A 26949-nucleotide genomic window follows, 5' to 3' on the forward strand; every position below is an offset into this window, starting at 1 on the left:
TCTGTGTGATTGTGAAGATTCACTTACCATATTAAATAAACCAAAAAAGAAAGCCTTGTGAATGTGTCATTGTGACTTCAACTTGATGTGCAGAAAATGGTACATTCAGAAAAGCAGCTCAAACATATGTTGGTAAGATTTGTCATTAAATAAACAATTACACCAAAGTAAGTAGTAGGCTACCAGCTTGAAGCGCTCTGTGAGCCCTGTGTAATTTAGTAATCACTAACATCACCCACAGGAAGACTGTACAAAGTTGTGCACAAAGTTATTAGAATACTGCAGTACATTTCAATCAATGTCCATCATTGTAATTTGCATACCAACGCCGGACACTGTGTTGCAGATCACGTCCTGTTCTGTTGCCTCAGTCCAACTAGCATAAATGGCAGGAATGCCTGCCATGGAGGTGCAGCACGGCAGCAATACACGTGAGGCACAACTACCCAGTCTTTGATAGCAGTCTTCTCAATGCTATACAGTGTTTATTGGATGATTCTGGCGAAACCTCTTCAGCCTGTTGGCTGCAGCAACCACATAGAAGTGTTTCTGCAAGGAAGTAGAATCATTGAATTTAGATGACTTTCTATATTATTCAGACAATTCACTGTAACACAGATGCAATGTGTAGACCTATGAAGGGATGCATGGGAACATGCGGAACGGGCTTCAGTCCTCACCTTCCACTGTTTATGAGCTGCCAGGTAGCGCTGGAGCTTGACTTGGGACTTGAGCCGCACCTGGTGTAATTTGGCTTTATCCTCCAGATTGTTCAGCCAGGCATGCTTCATGCAGCCAGTTGCACTGAGTCGACTGCTACAATACAGACCCACGATAGGGGTATCAATACACACAGGTCTACGGCCCAAATGGACATTCATCAAGATAATTGGTTAACTATCATTTTAAACTGTGATACAACTCCCACAACTTCCAAAAGCGTATTTCCACTTTCTGTTTCTAAACTGAGTTTTCAATGCCGCTGCCTTTATGGGGTGAAAACATTCTCCGTAACCCATGCCTCATCTAATGCTGGTAGCCTGTCATGAAATAGCTGCTGCTAAAAGCAGAGATGTACCCATTCCTTGGAAAGAAAAGTAGCCTACAGACAGAGGCTAATGATGAACACACCATGATCCTCTTCACCATGGCTGATAGTGGGTGTGGGGGTGAATAACACACAACTGAGTGCCCCAATTAGGAATGACCAGGTCATTAATGGTGACACAGCACAGAAAGAACAACAAGGTCCCAAATATTGACAATGTGCCTGTTGCCATCTGCAATCCAGGCTGTCGTTGTTTCCTGCCAGCTGACCACTAAGTGAACAGTCCAGTGTGGGAGCACACACAACTCACTCAGGCCCTGGCAGTGTAGTTTGTATTTAATGTGACTCAAATGTGCTACTTTCTATTGACCTTCTATATCCTGTTTACTCAACTCATTTGGATTTCATGGCACATATTCAAATAACCCATTTAGACATGGCAAAATGAACCATCAACAGTCTGATTGTGATTCAGTGGCAATGAGGTGCATTCAGTTGGAATATACCTGCCTTACGCAAACAATAGGCCTTTTCATTTTACTAAATGAGATGGTGCTATGGCCATGAGTTGGGAGGACAAAGAGGGGAAAACAATATAGATGAATAGGAGAACATGAATTGTCTTTGTTTACCATTTAGTTGGAATCAGCAGTCTGGTAACAAAGTCCTTAGCTTCCTCTGAGACATTCTCAAATGCCTCTGAATCAAAATCCCAGTTGGCGTGAAGGATGTTGTTCATAGTCTCTGCATCGTTGTCCCCCAGGAATGGAGACAGTCCACTCAGACTAATAAAACAGTGAGATATTCTTGGTTAGTCACATTTTCATATAGTCCTCATGTGACTCATGAGAAAGAAAGACAAATCATTAATCAAAGTCATGATGCTACAGAGAGCTCTGCCTCAGTGCCCTGGAATGAAAAGTATGGGCCAGGTATGTAAACACAAAGTTTGAGACTATGAATCTTAGACCCATACCACACTTCAACACAAAGACTGTGGGCAATGGTTACAAAGGAGCAGATGTGCGTGTCACGTTCCAGAGAAATTGAAACAAAACACACTCACATACTGATGCTTACTCTAAATATAATATAATAATTCAATTAGCACCATGGATCCCTGGGTAGTGCTAGGTATTCAGGCAAGCTGGCGGCATAGAGTGGGACAGTCACACATTCTTATTTTGGGTGAACCCTCCTAAATCTCCTTGGACAGCTGTCAGGTTATTAGCATTAATTGAATCTACCAGGTCCTGAGAAAAGCCAGGCCGCCACTGGGATGCACACAGTTCATTCAGGGCCATGGTTGAGGCTGACAGGCAACATTGCGAGGAGGCAGCAGTGGGTATGAATTTAGTCATAGCTGAACAGTGTGCTAGTGTGAGTGACAAGAGACAAACATGCGTTTATAGATGGATGGCAAGCATGTTTCCAGTGGCTAGGATACCATTGGTTGACCCTTTACAATAGATCAGATCCTCATGTTACACCAGAGGAGGCTGTTGGGAGGAGCTATAGGAGGACAGGCACATTGTAATGGCTGGAATGGAATTTATGGAACGGAGTCAAGCACGTGGTTTCCATATGTTTGATGTGTTTGATATCGTTCCATGTATTCCATTCCAGCCATTACAATGAGCCTGTCCTTCTATAATTCCTCCCACCAGCTTCCACTGTGTTACAAGGTATGACTGATGCGGCTGCCTAGCAGATGTGTGTGGTGAGTGTATTTGTCAAGCGGAGGTGTTTCTCTGTGTGTTTGTGTGTGTGTGTGTGTGTGTGTGTGTGTGTATGTATATGTGTGTGTGTGTGTGTGTGTGTGTGTGTGTGTGTGTGTCGTGATACTCACAGCATATAAGTAATGACTCCCACACTCCACATGTCCGTTGGGAATGAGACAAAGTCGTAGTTGACCACCTCAGGAGCCAGAAATTCTGGGGTGCCAAAATTGACCTTTAGTTTCTCTCTGGGTCTGTACCTGAGGGGAGACAAGCACATCTGAACTATGGCATCATAAAGGTCTCACGTCTTACAACAGAGCGTCATGGGTGGAGACTCAGATTTACAGAGATGGCCTACTTTTTACCAAGCGGTCTACTGGGTGACTGTTACCATAGCTACCTCATTGGCTACTCAATTCAGGATGATGGAAAAGGGGGGATGTCAATAGATGAGATTTGTAGATTAATACAGTTCTTGTCACTGAATGGAGAAAATACTGAGAAACGTACTTTCTGGCCAGACCAAAGTCTATTATCTTGATCTGGTTCCCTGTGGAGTTGACACAAAGAATGTTCTCTGGCTGAGAGGAAATAAGGAGAGCATGTAAGAATGATGATATGGGTGATATGTAATATAATTAAAATCCATGTAAACTAACAAGTCTTGCAATATATTCTATGTATAGTATATTACTTTTACCTTGAGGTCTAAATGGAGAATGTATTGCTGATGGAGGTACTGTACCCCCTCACAGATCTGTCTCATAAACACGATGGCATCCAGCTCTGTCAGCTGGAAGTTCTCATCAACGATCCGGTCAAACAACTCGCCACCTTCCACACTGCAGAGACAGGGAGCTGGTCAGTGCTGTAAAAGTGATATTGTGCTACTGTGCAAAGAAGAGCTGAGGAAATTGAGTGGCATAGAGGTTAATTCTACTAAAACAATGCTTTATAGCCTGGAACAGTATTTGCCGTCCCAAAGCTGCCGTGCAGATAGGTGCTATTAGAGTTGCAATTTCTAAATACTGACTTAATGAGAATAATGACTTACTACTCCATAATAAGTGTAAGGTTTGTCCGTGACTCAAAGGCATCATACAGCTGAATCAGATTCACGTGGTTTAGTTGGTTCATCACCCCAATTTCATTCTTCACTTCATCCTTTGTTACCCGTTGGGAGGAGAGAGAGAGAGAGAGAGAGAGAGAGAGAGAGAGAGAGAGAGAGAGAGAGAGAGAGAGAGAGAGAGAGAGAGAGAGAGAGAGAGAGAGAGAGAGAGAGAGAGAGAGAGAGAGAGAGAGAGAGAGAGAGAGAGAGAGAGAGAGAGAGAGAGAGAATAAGGAAATAAGAGAAGAGAGAATAGGAAGTGACTCAATCTCAGCAAAAGGAAAATCACAATCTATCATCAACATCTAACCACTCTGGATGGTGCTTATACACATACCAATTATATGTACTATATATGGCACTATACCTTAAACACATTAATTGAACAATGTATTATGCAGACCTGGGTTCAAATCAATGATGTATATCAACCCTGGATTGCTGATGCTATGTATTGAGAGGCTTTGAAGCCACCAGTCAGCCATATTGGCACTCCCCAGTAGGCACAATCCTCCATAGGAAATGAATGGAATTCTACAGCATTTCAATTAAATGTTCAAGGTCAAAATGACATGTATTTAAGTATTTTTGTTGTTGTGGTGGGGACAGTAACATTAGTAACCAATTTAAAAAATATATATAATTTAAAAGTATACATTAAGGTGTCTGTAATAGAATAAATGTGGCAAAAATGAATGTAGACATTAATAAATGCATTCCTATAGCTTCCAAAATATTTTTTACAATGGTGGTGGAGTGCCAAGATGGAGTCATGGTGGCTTCAACACAGCGCCCCCTATCAGTCATCTAATATAATGTGGCCCCGATCATCTACTTATATTGGAATTATTTGAAAGTATTTTCAAATAATTTCCTATAAATAGCCTACTATTTAAAAGTATTTTCAAATACTTATTTCCAAATACATTATTTCAAATACGTAACCGACCTGGGTTAAATGCATGGGAGTGTACATGTATTTGAGTCAGTGTATTTGACTATTTTCAAATACATTCCAATATTCAAAAAAATCGAAATAAAAGGTTATTTGAAAGTAATTGAAATACCCCAAAAATTATTTGAACCCTGGTATTATTCCAGTAAGAAACAAATTAAAAGTGGATATTTCTGATATATGAGTACAGAAGAGCCATTTGCCATTCTGATCAAACAGAAACTCGGAAATCACATATAATTACCTCTGAACAAAATTACTACATCACATATTGGACATAAGAAACATCATACTTTGCTCAGTGTCTCAGATTCTACTCCCAAAGCTACGTTTTTGATTGATTAAGAAATACATTATTAATCACAAATTCAATACCAGCTTTCTGTACCAGCTTTCTGTTGTACACATTCAATGTGTCAATAAAGGCAAGGTCAGAAGAGATGTCAAAGTTACATAATTAAAAAAGTGCTTATAAAGAGAGTGTGGGGATTAGCAGGTGTAATAGGAGTCACATGTTGAAGGCTAAGGATGTGATATGAATCTCGACGGGAGCCGTGATGGATTTGGGGTAAGATAAGAGACACAGGTGCATGCTGTGTGCGTTCTCAGAGAGTGTGTGTCTGTGAATGTCAAAGAGAAATGGAGAGAGTGAGAATAGAAAATGTAAATATGTGTTCTTTAAAGGTGCAATATACAGAAATCAACCATTTCCTGGTTGCTAAAATTGTAATAGTTCGCCTAATTTCAGTTTATGTGACAAAACAAGCAATGCAGAGTGTACAATCATTGTACCATCTAAACCGCTGTGAAATATATTTTCAATAACCAAAAATATTGTATTTTCAGCTGTTTGAAGCTGGTTTACAGAGCCAAAATTAAAAATGAAACTTACAAACGGGAAGCATAGAAATAGCTTCTTATGCCGTGTGTACACTACACGACATCGCTGAACCTCTCACATTAAACAACCGTCTTTCCTGTGGTTATTTGTCTTGCTTACACACATCAACTGATCTGGCACAGACGGGGTGTCACACACTACAATATTCTTCACTTGGTCGTGAGGATTCTCGATACCACCACGCTGTCTCGTGAAAACAATGACGTGATGATGTGATTAGATTGTTAACGTAGCTAGAACGAGCTGTGGCTCAAAGCAGCCTCAAAAAAGGTTTCAGTCAGACATTCACGCTTGCCATACAGAGTTCAAATTTGTAGCCAACATTTTGAATTGAATAACATTGCTTCTGAACTTCATAGCTGTAACGATTTGACACTTTGGCTTTGGTTAAAGACAGGTACAAATGCATACTATGCCAGCAGCGTACCACCCTGCATCCCACTGCTGGCTTGCCTCTGAAGCTAAGCAGGGTTGGTCCTGGTTGGTCCCTGGATGGGATACCAGATGCTGCTGGAAGTGGTGTTGGAGGGCCAGTAGGAGGCACTCTTCTCTCTGGTCTAAAAATATATCCCAATGCCCCAGGGCAGTTATTGGGGACATTGCCCTGTGTTGGGTGCCGTCTTTCGGATGCGATGTTAAACAGGTGTCCTGACTCTCTGTAGTCACTAAAGATCCCATGGCACTTATTGTAAGAGTAGGGGTGTTAACCCCGGTATCCTGGCTAAATTCCCAATCTGGCCCTCATCCCATCATGGCCACCTAATCATCCCCAGCCTCCAATTGGCTCATTCATCCCCTTTCCTCTCCATTGTAACCATTCCCCAGGTCGTTGCTGTAAATGAGAATGTGTCCTCAGTCAACTTACCTGGTAAAATAAGGGATAAATAAATAAAACACTAGTAGTCATTGCTCCTGCTCGAGAGTCTACACATTCTGGGTAATGCAAAACAACGTCATCATCTCATTGGCTATTGCTGATCACTGTCCTCAAAACTTGTCATAGCACAGCTCACACTACAAGAGAATTGCAGATTTTGTACCGATAAAATCAAACGTTTGAAAATATCGGGACAGCTCAAAGACGAGATCGGTAGCCCTCAGATTGTGTCTCTGACCCACTCACATTAAATGAGAGTCGGTGACGGCCGCGCGCCCCGAGTAGGCAACGACATGGGGATTTTGTCTCTGATCTCAAACTTGCCTGGGACAGCTAAATCAGGGCCAAAACTTGATTTCAATGAAAATAACAGATCTATAACTCAGATTTCTATGTGAATTTGGTCGGGTCACCCAAAAAGTTACAGGTTGCAGCTTTAACTTTGTTGCATAGTTTTTGAGGTAGAGAGAGAGCGAGAGATAGTATGCGTTTGTACGTGTGAGTATCTCTTTAAGCTGCGGCTAGAGAATTGCTCACATAGAACCTCATAAATAAACTTCACAGGAACATAGAGAGAGGTCAGGGTGGGTGTGAAAGGTTGGAGTCAGAGAGAGGAGGGGTATAAAGACCACAGGTCTGTTGTAGTATATCCACTTACTCTCTCCCTCATTCCCTTGACTTTGATCAACTTCGCAGCGAGGATTAGGCCCGACGACAGCTCTGCACACTTATGGACCTGCCCAAAACGTCCCCTGTGGAAACAAGGACAGTTATGAGTGCATAGATACTTTACATACATGCTAAAGAGACAGGTGTGAACACAAATATTTGTTCATAGACAATTATGAACATACATACACCCTAGCCGCCCAGGCACAGACTCTCAGCGCGGTATTCTCGGAATCTGTGCCTCAGGTTACAACCTTTAAAATGCGAGAACTCAAGGCTACATACACCCCGACAAAGGCACCAAAGAGCACAGCACAGACCCACAAGCAGTCAACCTTGAGGGGTATCCTTTGCGTTGACCTCGGTCAGGGCTTTGCAGACATACTCCAAGGACCTGTTTTTCTCCTCTGGTTTCATTGGAAGTATATCATCATCCGCCACACATGGAGAGTTTACTAAGCCAACTTCTTTATGTAGCAAGAGAGCGCCTCTACTCTACATGGAACATGGACATTCAAAAAAGCCCCTATGCAAATGGTCACTCAACACTTGCCCAAAATAAACCCTGTCCATGACAAGCATGAAAGAAGCCAGTGCTTATTTGCAGACTCTGTGGGGGATTAGCCCTGTCTGTGTTGCCAGTTGTTCAGCTCTGCTGCTGATATGTACTCTCTCCCTGCTTTGCCCATCGCCTGCTATCATGCTATACTGCACAGTCTGTCAGTCTGCTAACCCTGTTTATCTGCTAATGCTGCACCTGGTTACTGCTGCTGCAGCAAGCTGCTCCTCTTGTGTTTTCTACATCACTATTTTCAGCCAATATCATGGGGTAGATGCCAACCTGACAGTGTATTTATAGCAGTAAAAGAACAGTTGGTAACCCTCACTTACAGTAAGTCTGTTGTGTTTGGAGGGTAACAATAGGGGGCATAATATATGCAACACCTCAGTCTTTCTATACGGTAAACACATTCTCGCTGCCCTTAAGAATTAGGACTCACCCTCCAAGAACCTCGTTAGGCTTTACAGCATAATAAGAGCCCATCGGGACTTGCTTGGCACTCACAATACGGTGCTCAAAGGGAGCAGGTAAGGGTGGGCAGTCATCTGGAAAGGAAGAGCACAGGAGCATGATTTATTAAATGCTTGGTGGTATGGGTAATGATCTGTGGACTTATTGGAGGATTGACAGACCATGAGGAGCATATTTCATACTGAATTTCACCCAGTAACATACCGTTGTGCAATCCATATTGTGCTGAAAATGACATTGATATTGCCGTTCTTACCTATGACCAATAGTTGTGCATCTAGGGCTGCCGCCTGTGCAGTTGCTGTAGAGTTTTTAACAACTAAAGAGGAAGTTGGCTGAGGGACAACTGGTTTTGCAGAGTCTTTCACTGTCTCAGACTCTGGTTGAGGTGGAACTGGTTTGTGCTGCTCTGTGGCTGCCACAGGCTTAGGCGGGACCTGAGGGACAATCATTACTGGCTCTGGCTCCGGTTTGGTGACCACATTCAGTGGGCTTGTTAGCGCACTGCTGTACAGGGTTAGTGGTGTTACAATGACAACAGGCTCCTGAGGACTGACTGTAGCCTTTGTAAAGTCTTCTTTGGGGAGAGTGTCCTCCTTGGAAGGAAGAGGAACACTTTCAGGGGCCTGCTCCGGCCGTTGCTCCGGCGGTTGCTCCAGCGGTTGCTCCTCAGTGGTGGAGGAAGGTGGCTCAGATGCAGTGGGTTCTGGACCTTGTGGAACCTCTGTCTCCTTGACTTTGCTGTACTGACTGTCTAACTCACTGCCCACCGAAATCATAGTCACATCAGGAGTCCTAGCAGCACAGGAACATTACAAAACAGTCAATGTTTGAACAATGCATAGACCTACACTTTTCTTCATTAATTAAACAGAATATATATGTAACTAATGAAACCAATGTGACAGCAATATATTCGATTCAATTTTTAGATCAGATTGTGTTTATTAGTCACACGTACAGGGATGCAGATGTAATTGTAGGGTACAGTGAAAATATTATGCTCCGGGCTCCAACAGTGCAGGTCAAAATATGGATAGTAACAATATGAGTTCTAGGCTATGAGTAGTGACGGATGCTGATTCTCATGTTAAGTACCCCCATTCTTGAAATGCCACTTATAGTAGGCATGTAAAAATGGGAAACAACGGAAGCGCCCTTTGATGTTCTGTATTCCCTTTAGCATGTACCTCATGTTGCTCACCCTACTCAGCGTGAGAGCCCACTGGCACTTGAGACCCTTTCATTAGAAACATGAAAAGGCAGCAGTGGGGTTTAGCTTGAGGATCATTTATTATATCCACACGGTGCTTTCACATTTCTAGCCGAAAGTGTAGGTCAGTGAGTGCATGTTCTTTGTTGGATCTCTTTGATGACAATTAATGTCAACTCAACAGGTCCACCTGTCACACTTTTCATAACCCCGTTGGGAGTAATGGTGCTGCCATTTAAAAAAATTAAAAATAATAACTTAATAACAAGAGAGATTTCACTTTGGATAACTGGCATTTTCTATTGGTTATGAATCAGTCAGCCTACCTCCTCAGCTCAGAGAGCACTTCGATGGTGACCTCCTCCTGAGCTACAACCACATCAGGGGCGAAGGTCTGGACTCTGGTGGGCTCTCTGCTCTTTAAGGTGACCTCTTTGGGCTTGCGAGATCCTTTACTACCCCAATCACTATTGGTAGATGGGAATAAGGCCTCGTCCACTGCAGGGCCCTCTGTGAGAGCTTCTGATAACCTGCAGGGATCAGGCTCAGGAGGAGTTGGGACTTCCACTCCATGGTCTGTGGCCTTCGCTTCCTCTACAGGGAGCTTTACTGCCTGCTGGTCACCTGTGGGATAACAGCAACAGATATACCAGAAGGAATTAGTTCAAGTAATCACTCATTAGCTTATGGAATCCCCACCCACTCACATTAACTTTGCAGAAAACATCCAGGCAATGCCTTAAGTTGTCAGTAACTGGTCAACATTGACTGAAAGTACCTTAAAATGCATTTGATGTAAGAAAAGTGATGTATAAATAATGTTTGATTCATTCATTAATTGATTGATTGATTGAAAAACATTAACTGAAAAATATGTATCAATGCCAACAGATAACACAGAGACAAGTCCAGCTTACCTCTGGTGATATGTAAGCCCTCCTCCTGGACCTGAGTCCCCTGGTCGCAAAGAGTGACTTTAGGCTTTGCGCTGCTATCTTCTGATTTAGTTTTCTGAGTGAAGAGAACATCCTTCATACATATTGTTGCTTACTACTTTATCACAATCAGGTTTAACAATCATTCTACCACCAATGTGGTATAGTAGCTCTATTCCAGGAGTATGTATGACATGAAGTTTGAACAAGATAAACCACATATAGCAAACAGGATAAATAAAAAAGTTAAAAGCTGAAATATCTTATCTAAATGTTTGTTCACATCCACTCATCACCACATTGCCAATACTTCAGGCATGGACTTGAGGCATGGAGTATGATTGAGGCATGGTCTTTTTAGTATTAATGATGAACTGGTGTGGCATATTTGAAATGACAACACATAACTGATAACAGATGCCTACTGGGCCGACTCAGCTGGACTTATTTGTTTACACTAAGCCATGAGTAACTGGGAGATGCCAGCAGTGGATCTGGCCTGGAAGTACACCGCAGGGTCATAGCATGGGTGGGCAAGAAGCAATGCTGTTGTGATCTGTGTTCGCACGGCATACCTTACTGACTCTCATTATAGAGTCCATCTGTCTGCCTAATACTATCAGACTATTACTAACACTAAATTAAACTACACTATCTCCACCCCAAAATAACTCTACATTTCAATCTATTAATCAAATGTATTTTATAAAGCCCTTTTTACATCAGCAATCACAAAGTTCTTTACAGATACCGAGACTAAAACCCCTAAGAGCAAGCAATGCAGAGGCAGTAGCACAGTGGCTAGTAGCCCTTGATCATGACTCTCAGTTCCATTACATTACACATAAGAGTCATTGGACGAAGGCGTCTTCTGTAGGGAGGATTTTTGTCTTTCATGTAATAATTTTCAAAAAACAGAAGGTTAAATTGATACACACCTTTATAGGGTAGGGTTCCCACACGGCCATATTATGTTACAGTACTTGTTTACGGAAAACAGACAGTAGACAGAGTGGACTACCTGTGCTAATTAGCTATCTGCATCTTCGAACAGCTGTGTGTAAACGGAAGACAGACGCCACAAACGTGTTGTCATTGAAAAATACTGTCGGCTGCAACTGTGTTAAACCGGTTAAAACAGTGTACAGTAAGTGTGTTTTTTGAAGTGATGTGAAAGTAAAGGATTTATGTTTCTAGACCTTAACCAAAATAGAGATTCGATTCACGTTTAGATGGAGAATTTGGCTGTTTTGGCTTCCAGAGCCAATTCGCCCTTTAAACAGAACATGTAAGGTCCTTGGAGTAAGGAGTAACGTTAGGCTCCTTTATTCCAATATTGGGCTAAGTGGCATCTCTTCTGGCTGTACCGGGTAGAGATGTAAGAGTACTTGTGTGGCCATTAAGGCCACATCGTTTTACAAGACTTATTTTGGTGCTATATCTGAGTGTTTAACACCTTTTCTGTCTTCGGAGTTAGTTATTTTAGGGGATTTTAATCTGGATTGGCTATACCTGGCCTCAGATCAATTTAAGAGCATATGCATTGACTTTAAACTCTCTCCTGTATTCCTAACCCTGAGTTGTCTCTAGAAAATGTATCCTCCATATTTATTCCTCTGGCAGATAAACACACCCCTTTTAAACAATTCAGAGTCAAAGATAGATCTAACTCTTGGTTTTCTTCTGAGCTATCTAATGTCACGCTCGTCTAAGGAGGAGGACCAAGGCGCAGCGTTGAAGGCAAACATCTTCTTTATTTAATAAATGATCACACGATCAAAACGAAACCGTGACGTCCCTGGTTACATACACCAACCAACACGGAACAAGAAACCACAAACACAAAGTGAAAGACAGACAGTTAAATATGGCTCCCAATCAGAGACAACCAGCTGACACTCGTTGCCTCTGATTGGGAGTCACTCAGGCCAACATAGAAATACAAACATAGAATTACACACCCTGGCTCAACATAACAGTGTCCCCAGAGCCAGGGCGTGACATCTAAGCTCATTCAGGTGAGAAATCAGGCATGGGCCAAAGCAAGGAAAACTGACTCTGTAGTGGACTGGCAATCTTTCAGACAATTGAGAAACAGATACTATCTCGATTAAGAAAGCTAAGTCAAGCTACTTTTTAAGCTCTATCTCTGACTCTGCTGGTGATCCTTTTACATTTTGGAAAACAGTACATGCACTGAAGCGTACAAATTCCTCTTCATCCCTGCCGAAACAAGTTATGTCTGACTCTGGCATCATAACTGAGAAGAATGGGATAAGTGTCACGCCCTGGCTCTGGGACTCTGTTATGTTGAGCCAGGGTGTGTTGTTTCTATGTGTTTTGTGTTCTAGGTTGATTATCTAGCTCATGTGTTTCTGTGTTGGCCGGGGTGGTTCTCAATCAGAGGCAACGAGTATCAGCTGTTGCTTGTTGTCTCTGATTGGGAACCATACTTAGGCAGCCTGTTTTCCACAGTGTTTTGTGGGATCTTGTTCCGTGTTGGTTTTGTATTGTAACCAAGGACTTCACGTTATCGTTTTGTTGTTTTTGTTTCGTGTGGTGAATCTAAATAAAGTATGTTCACTTATCACGCTGCGCATTGGTCCACTCCCTTCAACGATCGTGACAATAAGTGATGCTTCTATTCACCATTTTATCTCGGCAGGCTTTTTATTTGAGAGAAATTATGGTTTAACTGACCCTGGTCAGTCAATCGACTGCTCTTCCCTCTGCCAGCCTCTAGCTGACTCGACGGTTAACCCGTCATCTTTGTTTTAATTTCAACAATTCACTATCTGTGATGTGCTAGATGCCATGCTTAAGATTGATGTAAAACAAATCCACTGAGGCTGATATGCTTGATCCATTTCTGCTGCAGCTCTCTGCCCCGCTGATTGCTGAATAATTAACCCATATATTTTACCTGACTATTATATGGTACTGTCAAAGGCTTTCGAAACTGTTGATCACTCACTGCTAATTCAGAGGCTTTCCTCAATTGGCCTAGGCCAGGCTGCATGTAACTGGTTAATAAATTACTTGACAGATAGAACTCAATGTGTATCTACTGATGGTGTTAAATCAGGTTTCCTGGATATTACGAAAGGTGTCTCGCAGGGGTCTGAGTCCTGTATTTGTTACTGTTTACATTAACAATATTGACTTGTCACACCTCATCACACACCCGGTCTCAGGGATGGCTATTTCTGGAAATTCCTTTGGTCTAGTTAAATATAAAAAAAATATGACTATCCTAATTCTATGTTCAAACGAATAGATGACCAGCATTTGGTTCCAGCTGCCTTCTAATGGTTTGTTAGTAGGCTATTTTATGTGGTAGCAAACATTAGTATTTCATGTCAAGATTATCAAGATGCCAGTGATGAGAACCTACTGTTGATATGAATTAGAAAATTGATTCTTCATACATTATACTGTATGTAAGCTAGATTCTTTAACCTAAATTGTCATGATCTGGGGGGAAAGCATACAGTCAGTGGGAAAAATCTCTCTCACTTCAGTTTCACTTTGGATTTGATGCTAGCAAACAGCCTTGTCTTGGTAGTAATATTACACATTGTTTCCCAACAGCTGAACAAACATTCTAGAGACAGTCAGACACAGGCTGCCAGGTTAAGTGACTTTGCACAAGGCTACTATAGTAGCAACACTTTGCACTGGGGATTTCAACTGACATTTTGCTGGACAAACGCCCACCTTCAACTTACACTTCCTCATTATGTTAGGTCATGCCCTATGAAAATAGCAATGACCATTTATTAAGAGTTAACATTTAACAAAGATGCTGTTATAGTAGTCAAATCACCAACATTGAAATCCTTTCCCACAAGCCCAAAGCATGGATTAGTCATTTTCAAAGACAAATCGTTCCCTTTATTTTACACCACATCATAGGAGTAGTGAATTATAATAAACAGGATGAAAATTGCATATCCCATATGCAAATTATGAACTCATTTGAACTCATGTTCCCATTTGAATGAGAAAGTATTTAAAAGTGTGAGAACAAAACATAATGACAGTGCACTCTGTACACTGTACAGAATGCACTGCATTCTTTCCAAAGGTTAAATTAAGTGGGAAGGGTGAACCAGAGTCATGGCTCACAAAAGAAATTATTAGCAAATGTTAATACCATAACTCAAAATAACTCTAACATTTGTTCTGAAATGGCAAAGATGTGCCAGCCCGCTTCAGCATGAGCTCACTGACCTCCTCCTCTTGGCTGTACAGTAGGCCCTGTTTCCTCCAGGGCACGATGCCTTTCAAGATGAACTCCACTATCTTGGAGCTCCGGAAGACTTCCCCCACATATCCCCAGAGCTTGTCCACGGCCGAAACTGAGCTCTCGATTCCCTCAATCTTTTCCCGTTGCCATTTACCCTCCTGCTGCAGGTTCTTCAGCAGCGCCACGGTCTCCCCACACAGTACCCTGACCTCCGAGAACAAGGCTGGGTGCCCTCCACCTCCACGAGAGCCCCTGTCCCCCGCCTGGGGGTCCCTGTCCTTTCTGAGCTGGGCCAGGTCCTTCCCCAGCGTCCCCATACCCTGGCACACCATGTCCAGCCTCCTAAGGACCTCTGTCTGGCTGCAGGTTATCTGCTCCACCTTCACCTCAAGATGATTCAGCTTGACCTCCATGCCTCCCAGGCTGTTCAGCAGGCTGTTAGTTGGCTTTTTCATTGCTCCAGAAGGGGCCCCAGCATTGTCCAATTTACCCCCCTCGTACATCTTGGCAAGGCAGGTGGCCAATGTCTCCGGTTTACTCATAGTTCCAAGAAATTCCACACAGCGGGGACAAGTGTCAGGTGAGATAATGGAAGCTGTGGTAATCCACCTTGCTCCAAGCTGCATTGGATCTATTTTAGTTCAAGCTCCCGAAGTGTTGTTGTTCCTCTCCCATACAGGCAGCTCTGCCGGACCCTGTTGTATGTATGTGCCAGAGACATGACACCACTTAAATAAACACCAACTCTTCGCTATCTTATCTCTCCACTTGTCCCCCCCTCCCTCCCTCTCTCTCTACCTCTCTCTGTCCCAACATTTTATATAGTAGCCCCATCACTGCCAAAATTCCAATGGCCGCTTGACGTCACCAAAACATTTAAATTCAACCTTAGAAGATACTGTTGACTGGTGGGAATGCAAGGAATGACCTTTTGAATATGGCCTTTGAATATGGCCTTTTGCCAGTATTAAGAGAGAGATGTGAGCTTTGGAAAGGTTGTTGTTTTAAATGTTTTACCCATGGTCATGTTACTTCCCCATTGGGATTTACAGGTTGTTTGTTTGTTTGCTTGCTTGTTTGTTAGTTGGTATATGTTGTAGTGTGTTTACTGGTGCTGATAGAGTGAAGTGAACCACTGGTGAACAGCTGGTCCTCTGTAGCTCAGCTGGTAGAGCACGGCGCTTGTAACGCCAAGGTAGTGGGTTCGATCCCCGGGACCACCCATACACAAAAATGTATGCACGCATGACTGTAAGTCGCTTTGGATAAAAGCGTCTGCTAAATGGCATATTATTATTATAAAGGTTCTGGTCCGCCCAGCACAGCTTCTCTGGTTGGGCGACTGTCCGCCACATCGCTCAAAGGAACGTGACTTGACATTGGCTGACACTTCCCTTTAAAAATAAACCTCTGTAGACAGAGGAATGATGATGAAGTGCAAGCAGGAATCTAAGCAGTCGCCCTCTGGTCCATGGTAGGGGAGACTAGGGTTGGTTGTCACAGTGCTTATTACTCCCAATCTAGAGTAATAATCCACCTGGTCAATTCATGTCAGCATGACAAAGCATTGAGGTGAGGAGAATGTATGTGTTTCTCAAAGGTAAAATAAAAAACATATAAAGTATGTCTTGTTATTTTATTTTATAAATGTTTGAATTATGGGATTATACATGACAAATTATGTTTATTGAGAAGAGGAAAGGGAGAGCTATTCCAAAACTATTTCTGAGTTGCTAGGTCAAGCCATGTGGTAACTAGCATCTTAATTTGCATTGGTGGGGTTGGTTGTTACTATCAACTCCATTGTAAGCATATTGTTCGGGGACATTGCCACTGCCAGTATACAATAATCCCAAGGTCTTTTGTGTTGTTACTATAAAGACCTCCCTTCCCAGTAAACACGAACATCTTTGGCCGACATATCAAAATGTGTTGGGAATATGTAGTGTGGAGAGCGTTTGCAGATTGGGAAGACGTCACCAAGACATCAGAATAGAATGTCGATGCCTGGCCGACGTATAAACGATGTAGAACTCTAGAATTTAGAATGTAGAATGTGAGACGTCCTGCCAATTAGCAAACAATGTCTAAACTGCATCTTCCCAATGCATCATGTATACATCTGTTGGGCAGAGGTATCTGTGCTATCTGGGTGTGTTGTCTCTCTCACACAAATATGTTTTATTTCACACACCCACACATGTACACATGCGTGTGCAAACATACGCATACACACACAAATATATTCAAAATGTCATATGTTGTTCTCAAGGTATAAAATGCTGAATTCTGTTAGGAATATCGTTCTATCAAAGAAAGGCTATTTCTAAGACTGTGTGCTATATTGCGTCATTTCCTGTTACAAAAGGAATAAGCTGCTAGCAAACATTGTGACAACCCACCCCATACGACAACCAACCCTGCGAAGGGGCTGGTTGTCACAAGTGGACAGAGTGTGTTTGATGGCTTATGTTGAATAAGATAAAATAATTAAAAGAGTCCCTATTTCCACCCAAGACTGTTGTCTTTCTGTTAACGTTGAAAAGAGTCTTGTAAGATATACTGGTACTGAGAAATACACACAGGAGTAAAAAGTGTGATAACCAACCCCGATCTCCCCTTCAGTTCCCTACTGTTTCTCCTACTGTCCCCTGCTGTCCCATTTGATGGGAATGTTTTCTTGGAACATCCTGGCATTTTGTACTGCATGGGTCTTTCCCATCTCCCAGTCATTAGTAGAAGTATTCAGGTATTGCAAAGACTGTTTGTTGTTTAACCTACTCTTGAGAAGACAGTTCTATGACAAATGGACCTCAATGATGCAATCTGTGATTTTCAATTATTCAACAAGCTAGACCTTAAAAACTTTTGTTGACAGCTGTTGACAAATGATCTCTAGGAAACAGTTTAAATCTAAATCCTCTTGGTAAATATGCGTTAAGGCCATTTCTGAGAAGACAAAAGTAATGTCTTCTAATTCAGTTATCATAAATTCTGAGGATATGTCCTCATCTCAGTGCTGTGAATAGTGATGCAATGATTTGATGAAATTATGGGTTGCTGTCTCCTGGTCCGGAAAGCAGAGGATGGTCCATAGAACCATCCATATGGAGCTGTAACACCGCCACGCTGTGGACAGAGTCCCTTAGGCCCAGTATAATGGGCAAAATGTAAGCTGGGTGCTTTATTTATATAACCCTTCCCAATGAGACTATAGGCTAGCTCTCTGCCTTGGGCCTATGCCAGGAACCATCCCACTGAAATGTAACCATATTATGCAATGGAAATCTCTGGTAGGATGCTGGCCCACCAAAGGAATATGGCTCCGCTGTGGTTTTCCACAAGGGGTTTTTCTGACTGGGGGTGTGCGTCACAGCAGCTCTGAACAATCATAACAACTATATTTACCACCCAATAACCCAGGGCAGGCTAGATAGCTAGCATCCTAGCATATCAGAAAGTAAGCGTTGGCAGTAGCATCGCTCATAAATGAATGTCTACCCCCCCAAATGGGGCAGCCAGATGCAATGAATAATAGGAAACAATAGATAATGAGAGGTGGGGTGACATGGGATCAGGCCAGCGATGATGATGTGACCCAATACACATGGGTCATGTGGGGTGGGCCCTTACTACCAAGACCACAACAACACAAAAGAATCACTGCAACCGCGGTCATGGACTCGTTGAGAAATTATTAGGCTACTTTAATTATTTAGTTACTGTATATAAAAGCAATAGATGGCCACATCTTAATGGCAAATTAAATAAATAACCCTTAGTCTCAAAGTAATTTCATATTTCATCTATAATAACTCTGTAGTCATGTAGCTCTATTACATTTATTGCTTTGCTTAACCCTTTACACTCGTGGAAACTGGCCTATATGGATAGTGACAAATTGAAATGTTTCTAACAAAATAACTATAAAAGCATATGCATGACCATGGTAGCAATTGAAAGAGAACACTTTGGATCTTGTGGAGAAATTATCAGACCAAAGGTGAGGACACAACAGTTCACCTGACACAAGACTGAATCCAAACAACAACAAATGCTCAAAAGTTGCCCAATTAACGTGAGGGATTTGGAACGACTGTCAAATTTAGAACAACTGTCAGTCAAAACTCGTACAGCCCTGTGAAGCAGAGACCCTGAGTTCTGACGTCATGTATAGAATGTTACTGTACAGCCATTGCGTTCCAAATTAGGCGCTTATCAATGACCAAATCTGCCATTTCGACTACTTTATGTCACGGTTTCGGCCGAGGCTGCTCCTTCTCCTTGTTCAGGCAGGCTTCGGCGGTCGTCGTCTCCGGAGTACTAGCTGCCACCATTCTATGTTTCGATGTTTGATTGGTTTTGTCTGTTTTGTTACACCTGTTCCTTGTTAGTGTTAATTATGCGTCCTATAAGTTCTCTTGAGTTTTGTCATGTGTTGTGTGTAATTGTTCGTTGTCACTGTGGGATGCTAGTTCGTTTTTGTCTCTCTGTTCGGTGTAGTAGAGAGCTCCGCACTTTTGTGCCTTTGTATGTACTTTACCATTGTGCGTAAAGTTCGAATCACCTGCCAGGTTGTATGTAGCCGTGTTTGGCTTGTTCTTTTTGTCTTCACTAAAGACGTCAGTACAAAGCCTCTGTGTGTCCTGCGCTTGATTCCACACCACTTCTACACACTCAACTGTGACAGAATTACACACCATTACTATGGAATCAGCAGGAGCAGCCGCACCTACCGAGATTATTGAGGAGCGCCTTCGTGGACAGGAGGACAGGATCAACCAGATCGGGCACGCTCTGGATAGGGTGATGAACACCCTCCATCGATGGGAGGCCAGCGGGGTACCCACGCCCCCACCTACCACACCATCACCATCGGTCAGTCCACCTGTCCAACTTCCGGAACCCAGTGGGATTCGGCTCTCGCTCCCGAGGGCGTACGACGGCACCGCGACCGGGTGTCAGGGTTTCCTGTTGCAAATCGAACTCTACCTCGCCACCGTACACCCGGTGCCCTCGGGACACGAGAGCGTTTCCGCCCTCATCTCCTGTCTCACCGGCAAGGCGTTGGAGTGGGCCAACGCCGAATGGAGGAGGATAGACGCCGCAACGATCACCTATGCGGAGTTCTCCCGCCGCTTCCAGGCAGTGTTCGACCATCCACCTGAGGGGAAGGCGGCGGGGGAGCGTCTATTCTACCTCCGGCAGGGGATGAGGAGCGGTCAAGAGTTTGCACTGGAGTTCCGGACTCTAGCGGCAGATGCAGGGTGGAATGAGCGGGCCCTCATAGATCACTTCCGCTGCAGCCTCAGGGAGGACGTCCGTAGAGAGTTGGCGTGCAGGGACACCACTCTTTCGTTTGACCAATTGGTTGACATGGCCATTCGGCTAGACACCCTGCTCGCCACCCGCGGACGTCCTGGGTGGGGGTCGCCCATTCCACCCTCCAGCACCTCCGAGCCGAGTCCTATGGAGCTCGGGGGTGCTGGCGCTAGAGAACGGAGGAGAGGGAGCCCGAGGGGGGCCGTCCCCTGCACCAACTGTGGCCGTGGAGGGCACACCGCGGCTAGGTGCTGGGGAGGGTCTCCTGGAGGACGAGACAGCAGGCCACACATTGGGGAGTCCTCCCAGGTGAGTAGGCGCCCCACTTACCTAGAGCTTTCTGTCGTGCACATAACCATATCTGTTTGTTTTCCACAGGTTGCACCTCGTTCCCAGCATAAGGCGCTAGTAGATTCAGGCGCAGCTGGGAATTTTGTAGATCGTAAATTTTGTATAGAGTTACGGATCCCTCTCCTACCGCTTAATAATCCCTTCCCTGTACATGCCCTAGATAGCCGTCCGTTAGGATCCGGGTTGATCAGGGAGGTCACAGTGCCACTTAGGATGGAGACGCAGGGGGGTCATGAGGAGACGATTCAGCTATCCCTGATTGACTCTCCTGCGTATCCGGTGGTGCTGGGGCTTCCCTGGTTGATTACTCACGATCCTACCATTTCGTGGCGAGAGAAGGCTCTTAAGGGGTGGTCTGCCCAGTGTGTGGGGCTATTTCTGGGTGTTTCCGTAGGGGCGACCTCGGTGGAGAGTCCAAACCAAATGCCCGCAATGCATGTTCCCCCCGAGTATGAGGATTTAGCACTCGTGTTTAGCAAGGCGAGGGCGGCGCGAGTGCCACCTCATAGACAGGGGATTGTGCGATAGACCTCCAGGCAGGAGCTGCGCTCCCACGGAGCCATGTGTATCCTTTGTCACAAGAGGAGAAGAGGGCAATGGAGACATACATTGCCGAGTCTCTGAGACAGGGATACATACGGCCCTCCACTTCCCCCTGCGTCCTCGAGCTTCTTTTTTGTGAAGAAAAAGATGGAGGTTTGCGCCCGTGTATCGATTACCGCGGTCTCAATCAGATTACTGTGAAATATAGTTATCCACTCCCTCTGATTGCGACTATGACGGAGTCATTACACGGGGCACGGTTCTTCACAAAATTGGACCTCAGGAGCGCATACAACTTGGTGCGCATTAGAGAGGCGATGAATGGAAGACAGCATTTAGTACTACCTCGGGTCATTACGAGTATCTCGTCATGCCATACGGGTTAATGAATGCTCCATCAGTCTTCCAATCCTTTGTGGATGAGATCTTCCGGGACATGCAGGGGCAGGGAGTGGTGCGTGTACATAGACGATATTCTAGTGTACAGTTCTACCCGAGCCGAGCATGTAGCCCTGGTGCGCCGAGTGTTGAGGAGGCTGTTGGAGCATGACCTGTATGTCAAGGCAGAGAAATGTCTGTTCTTCCAGGAGTCGGTCTCCTTTTTGGGTTATCAGTTGTCCACGTCAGGGGTGAAGATGGAGGTTGACCGTGTGTCAGCCGTGCGTAATTGGCAAACCCCAACCACAGTGAAAGAGGTGCAGCAGTTCTTGGGCTTTGCGAATTACTACCGGAGGTTTATCCGGGGGTTTTGGACAGGTGGCAGCTCCCATAACGTCCCTTCTGAAGGGGGTCCGGTGCGCTTGTGGTGGTCAGCTGAGGCGAACAGGGCTGTTGGGAGACTGAAGGACCTGTTTACTTCGGCTCGGTGCTGGCGCATCCGGATCCCGCTTTACCATTCCAAGTGGAGATGGGCCAGCGTCAGAAGCCGGTATCGGGGCCGTTCTCTGCAACGATCCGGCACACCACCTAAACTCCGCCCCTGTGCTTTTTACTCGAAAAAGCTCAGTCCGGCGGAGCGAAATTATGACGTAGGGGACAGGGAGCTGTTAGCCGTGGTACAGGCCCTAAAGGTGTGGAGGCATTGGCTTGAGGGGCTCAACACCCTTTTCTCATTTTGACTGACCACCGTAACCTGGAATACATTCGGGCAGCTAGGAGACTAAATCCTCGCCAGGCTCGGTGGACTATGTTTCTAGCCCAGTTCGTGTTCAAGATCACTTACATCCCTGGGTCCCAGAACGGGAAGGCAGACGCCCTGTCTCGGCGGTATGACACAGAGGAGAGGTCCGTTGAGCCCACTCCCATACTACCTGAGTCTTGTCTGGTGGCACCGGTGGTGTGGGAGGTCGACACGGAGATCGAGCGGGCGTTACGCACCGACCCTAGCCCTCCACAGTGTCCGGTGGGTCGGACGTACGTCCCGCTCGAGGTCCGGGATCGACTCATTTATTGGGCTCACACGTCACCCTCCTCTGGGCATCCAGGTATTGGCCGGACAGTGCACTGCCTTAGCACAAAGTACTGGTGGCCAACGTTAGCCAGGGATGTGAGGATTTATGTCTCCTCCTGCTCGGTGTGTGCCCAGTGTAAGGCGCCCAGACACTTGCCCAGGGGTAAGTTACAACCCCTGCCCGTTCCACAACGACCCTGGTCTCACCTCTTGGTGGATTTTGTTACAGACCTTCCCCCCTCACAGGGGAATACCACCATCCTGGTCATTGTGGATCGGTTCTCGAAGGCCTGTCGTCTCCTTCCCATGCCGGGTCTTCCTACTGCCCTACAGACCGCTGAGGCTCTATTCACCCACGTCTTCCGGCATTACGGGGTACCCGAGGATATAGTGTCTGATCGAGGCCCCCAGTTTACCTCCAGAGTCTGGAGAGCGTTTATGGAGCATTTGGGGGTTTCGGTGAGCCTTACCTCGGGTTACCACCCGGAGAGTAATGGGCAGGTCGAACGTGTCAACCAGGATGTGGGTAGGTTTCTGAGGTCGTATTGCCAGGGCCGGCCAGAGGAGTGGGCGAGGTATGTTCCCTGGGCCGAGATGGCACAGAACTCTCCCCGCCACTCCTCCACTAAACTAACTCCTTTACAGTGTGTGTTAGGGTACCAGCCGGCTCTGGCACCTTGGCATCAGAGCCAGATCGAGGCCCCTGCGGTGGATGAGTGGGTGCGGCGCTCGGAGGAGACGTGGAACGCTGCACACATCCATCTGCAGCGAGCCATCCGTCGACATAAGACGAGCGCCGATCTCCACCGCAGTGAGGGGCCAGTGTACGCACCTGGAGATCGAGTCTGGCTCTCGACCAGAAACCTGCCCCTCCGCCTGCCCTGCCGGAAGCTGGGTCGGCGGTTTGTGGGGCCTTTTAAAGTCCTGAGGAGATTGAACGAGGTGTGTTACAGGTTACAACTGCCAATTGATTACAAGAATATTAACCCCTCGTTCCATGTGTCTCTCCTCAGGCCGGTGGTAGCTGGTCCACTCCAGGACTATGAGATAGAAGAGACTCCTCCGCCCCGCTGGACATCGAGGGGGCTCCGGCGCTACACTGTTCGGTCCATCCTAGATTCGAGGACGCCGGATGGGGGTCTCCAATATCTCGTGGAGTGGGAGGGGTACGGCCCGGAGGAGCGGTGCTGGGTGCCGAGGAGGGACATCCTAGACCCGTCTCTTCTGACCGAGTTCCATCGTGGTCATCCCACGCGCCCTGCTCCGCGTCTTCCTGGTCGTCCTCGAGGCCGGGGTCGGCGCACGGCTGGGGCCGCGCGTCAAGGGGGGGGGGGGGTACTGTCACGGTTTCGGCCGAGGCTGCTCCTTCTCCTTGTTCGGGCAGGCTTCAGCGGTCGTCGTCTCCGGAGTACTAGCTGCCACCGTTCTATGTTTCGATGTTTGATTGGTTTTGTCTGTTTTGTTACACCTGTTACTTGTTAGTGTTAATTATGCGTCCTATAAGTTCTCTTGAGTTTTGTCATGTGTTGTGTGTAATTGTTCGTTGTCACTGTGGGATGCTAGTTCGTTTTTGTCTCTCTGTTCGGTGTAGTAGAGAGCTCCGCACTTTTGTGCCTTTGTATGTACTTTACCGGTGTGCGTAAAGTTCGCTTGCCTGCCAGGTTATATGTAGCCGTGTTTGGCTTGTTCTTTTTGTCTTCACTAAAGACGTCAGTACAAAGCCTCTGTGTGTCCTGCGCTTGATTCCACACCACTTCTACACTCAACTGTGACACTTTAACGACAACTTGTGGGCAGTGGGTTCAGAACAACAACAACAAACAAAAAAACACTAACTTTTATTTTATTTTTAAAATACAACATTTTGGGGGAAATTATACTTCCACCCAAAAGGTCACTTTAGATACTGGAAGAGCAAAGGGGCATGTTCTCTGCACAGGTAGAGCCTGTGCACGTGCCTGCCGGGAGGGACCATTAGACATCAAACACATGGACAGTTTCCCTCATTTGCACAGCTGCTGTGGTACCACTAGTTACATAACACATGTTTACTTGTATTTAATGTCTGTAACAGTATCTGTAACAATAAACATGGCTCCTGGCAGTCACCAATAACATCACAGCTGAGAGAGAGTGGGAGACCATCAGACAAAGGAAATAAAGGAGCACCAACTAACTGGACACTGAAGCTGTCTGTAGGAATACCATGGCTATTTGTCTTGAACAGGGTTAACCTGGTGGATTTACCAAAGCTACCTCCCTGACACAACGTTTCACACCTGTGAGGTCACTGGAGCGGGTATTCTGGGTTTCTTCCGGTCCTCTCCATCTAACCCTTTCTAACCTTACACCATTAAAGCCCATTGTCTACCAAAAGAGAAAACATATGAAAACTGTCTGACTGAACGCCTCTGCATAGTTTCCATTCTCCTAGCTAGCATTTACGGGGGCAGTTCCATGTTACGTGACTGAATTTTGTGAGGTGGGGTGAAGAAGAATTGGGGGTGGAGGTTAGTGGGAGGTTTGCCATAAACCCACTAAAATCTAATTCTATCTTTCCTGACAGGTGTGCACCTCTCTACATTATATACTGCATGGAACATTCTGGGGTGCATGTTCTGCTGACAGCATTGTGTGCATGGGAAATTCTCTGGATTTGTATTAGTATATGATTGGTATACTGATTAATCAAAACAAGTCAATCATTTTCATGAAGTGTTTTATGCATCTAAGTGTGCGTGGCAAGATTTGAGCCTAGCGGGTCTAGTTAGTGTTCTTGGCAGACCAGAGGAGTCAGTATTTTGATCTGTTTGGAGAGCTATTGATGGAAAGTTTTTGCTGCACCTAATGCTCCTCTTTTTCCATGACCCCTGACATCAATATGATACAAGTATGTCAATCACAAGTTTAAAATAACATTGTGGTTCTGTGGGAGTAATACCACACAGCATATCCTAGTGAAAGGTTGATGTAATATTTATGTAAAATATATTTAAACCAAAGTAGTTTTAGTGATTATTGATGGTAAGTGCCAGTTGTAGACTTCCCAAAGTTCCCATTGTTTATTTGTTTGTATGCACATAGTGGTGGTAGTCTGAAGTGAAGAGACTGTTTACGACTTGCTCCCTCCTTCTGAGTATCCACTCATAAGTCACTTAATAAGTATAGCTTCCCAGATGATAATAGGGACGTGTGTCTGCTCTTAAGCCAGCTGCCAGAGTTAAAGCTATGGATCACGAACAGATAGCATGCTAATACACACACAGAGACACAAGCACACACGCACACACACACACACACACACACACACACAAACTGTCTTTATCCTTTTCCTGAAGAGAATTTAGATATGGAGAAACAAAAACAGACCTTCAAAATAACAACCAAATCTAAGCAACTTATTTTCTGTAAGAAGTCCTGTTTTCGGCAAGCTTGTTGAACAAATGATCAAACCCTGAGTGCTATGCTTCACACATTATTCAAGAACACGAAATAATGACTATTACTTCACAAGAAATCTTAATTCAAGGACTTAAATGGTAATTGAGAAAAACAAGACTCAGCCGTAATAACTCACTCCTCTCCCAAAACATTTTTTACACCTGCCCACCTCCAAATAACATACCCCCATGCTCCTATGCTGTGTTAAGGGCAATGCTAAAAAGTAAAGGAGTTAGATATGGTACAGTAAATGTGACTTGTGAATGTGACTTGGTCTCGCTTCACTGACCGAGCACTAATGTGATTTTGAGCAGGAGGCTGTTTGTTTGTTTCTTTCTGTTCAGTGATGCTGATGCATTGTTTTCTTTGAAAAGGAAAGGGAAAGGGGGATATCTAGTCAGTTATACAACTGAATGCATTCAACTGAAATGTGTCTTCCGCATTTAACCAAACCCCTCTGAATCAGAGTGTATGATGATTTGAGTTGTAATATTATGTAACCCCAGGCCCTTATGAATAATAGAACAAAACAGAAATGTTCTAGAGTCTAGTCAGTAATTCATTTTGTTTTGCCGAGCATCTTTTATTAGATGTCTATTATTGTTAGGCAGCCTTGTGTGACCAATAGTCTGGCTTGAATCTCATCAGACATGTCATCCATGAACCTGATTAAATAAAATGACGAAAATAAAACGACCTTGTGTAACCTCAACCCAAAAGCAATGAGAGCCAGGTGTCTTACCGTGAACTTTTGAATGTAGTCAGACACGCTGAAACCTCCAGTGCGTAGAAGGAGAGTTCTGTAAATGGAGGTCCCCATCACTTTCTCCCTGCCCAAGGTTAGGACCTACGGTTCTCCATACCAGGGTCTCTGTGCCTTATGGAGAGGGTGAATGGGGAAGCCGGGCCCTCTGGGTACTGAAACATAGTGGAAAAGAAAGATGGGGTGCTCCCAGAGACAACTCTATCTTATTGCCCGGTGCCTCGTCTTGTGCTGTAGCTGGGTCCCTGTCCTGTCCCCTCCCGTACTGATATCAGCACTGCTCCAGCACCACGGCCGGCCCTGAGCGAAGAGCACTTCCTGCAGGGAGATAACAGCTGCCTGAGATTAGGCAGGGTATGCACGAAATGTG

General features: G+C 44.9%; 1 protein-coding gene across 2 annotated transcripts; it reads right to left on the reverse strand.

The window, feature by feature from the left end:
• Positions 1-26885, reverse strand: LOC121582329 (myosin light chain kinase 3-like). Of its 2 annotated transcripts, none has more exons than XM_045213878.1 (13): positions 26559-26885; positions 10443-10536; positions 9852-10149; positions 8569-9107; positions 8281-8386; positions 7269-7362; positions 3824-3933; positions 3470-3611; positions 3280-3350; positions 2898-3026; positions 1681-1833; positions 681-816; positions 1-549 (listed from the first exon to the last, which is right to left on the reverse strand). In XM_045213878.1, the coding sequence occupies exons 1-13, from the start codon at positions 26634-26636 to the stop codon at positions 475-477; spliced, it is 2025 nt and encodes a 674-aa protein (XP_045069813.1). In that variant the 5' UTR covers positions 26637-26885; the 3' UTR covers positions 1-474. The 2 variants fall into 2 exon arrangements, with proteins under 2 accessions (XP_045069813.1, XP_045069812.1); XM_045213877.1 differs by lacking the exon at positions 26559-26885 and adding an exon at positions 14694-15477.
• Positions 26886-26949: the final 64 nt, after the last annotated feature.

The sequence above is a fragment of the Coregonus clupeaformis genome, unplaced genomic scaffold (assembly GCF_020615455.1).
Source record: "Coregonus clupeaformis isolate EN_2021a unplaced genomic scaffold, ASM2061545v1 scaf0165, whole genome shotgun sequence".
Lineage (NCBI taxonomy): Eukaryota > Metazoa > Chordata > Actinopteri > Salmoniformes > Salmonidae > Coregonus > Coregonus clupeaformis.

Coding starts and splice junctions, on each gene's coding strand:
- LOC121582329 (XM_045213877.1), bottom strand. CDS start 15,335: ATGCAGCTTGGAGCAAGGTGGATTACCACAGCTTCCATTATCTCACCT. Junction 7,363..8,280: donor CCTAACGAGGTTCTTGGAGG/GTGAGTCCTAAT, acceptor TTGTTTCCACAG/GGGACGTTTTGGGCAGGTCC. Junction 3,612..3,823: donor CTTACACTTATTATGGAGTA/GTAAGTCATTAT, acceptor CTGTCTCTGCAG/TGTGGAAGGTGGCGAGTTGT.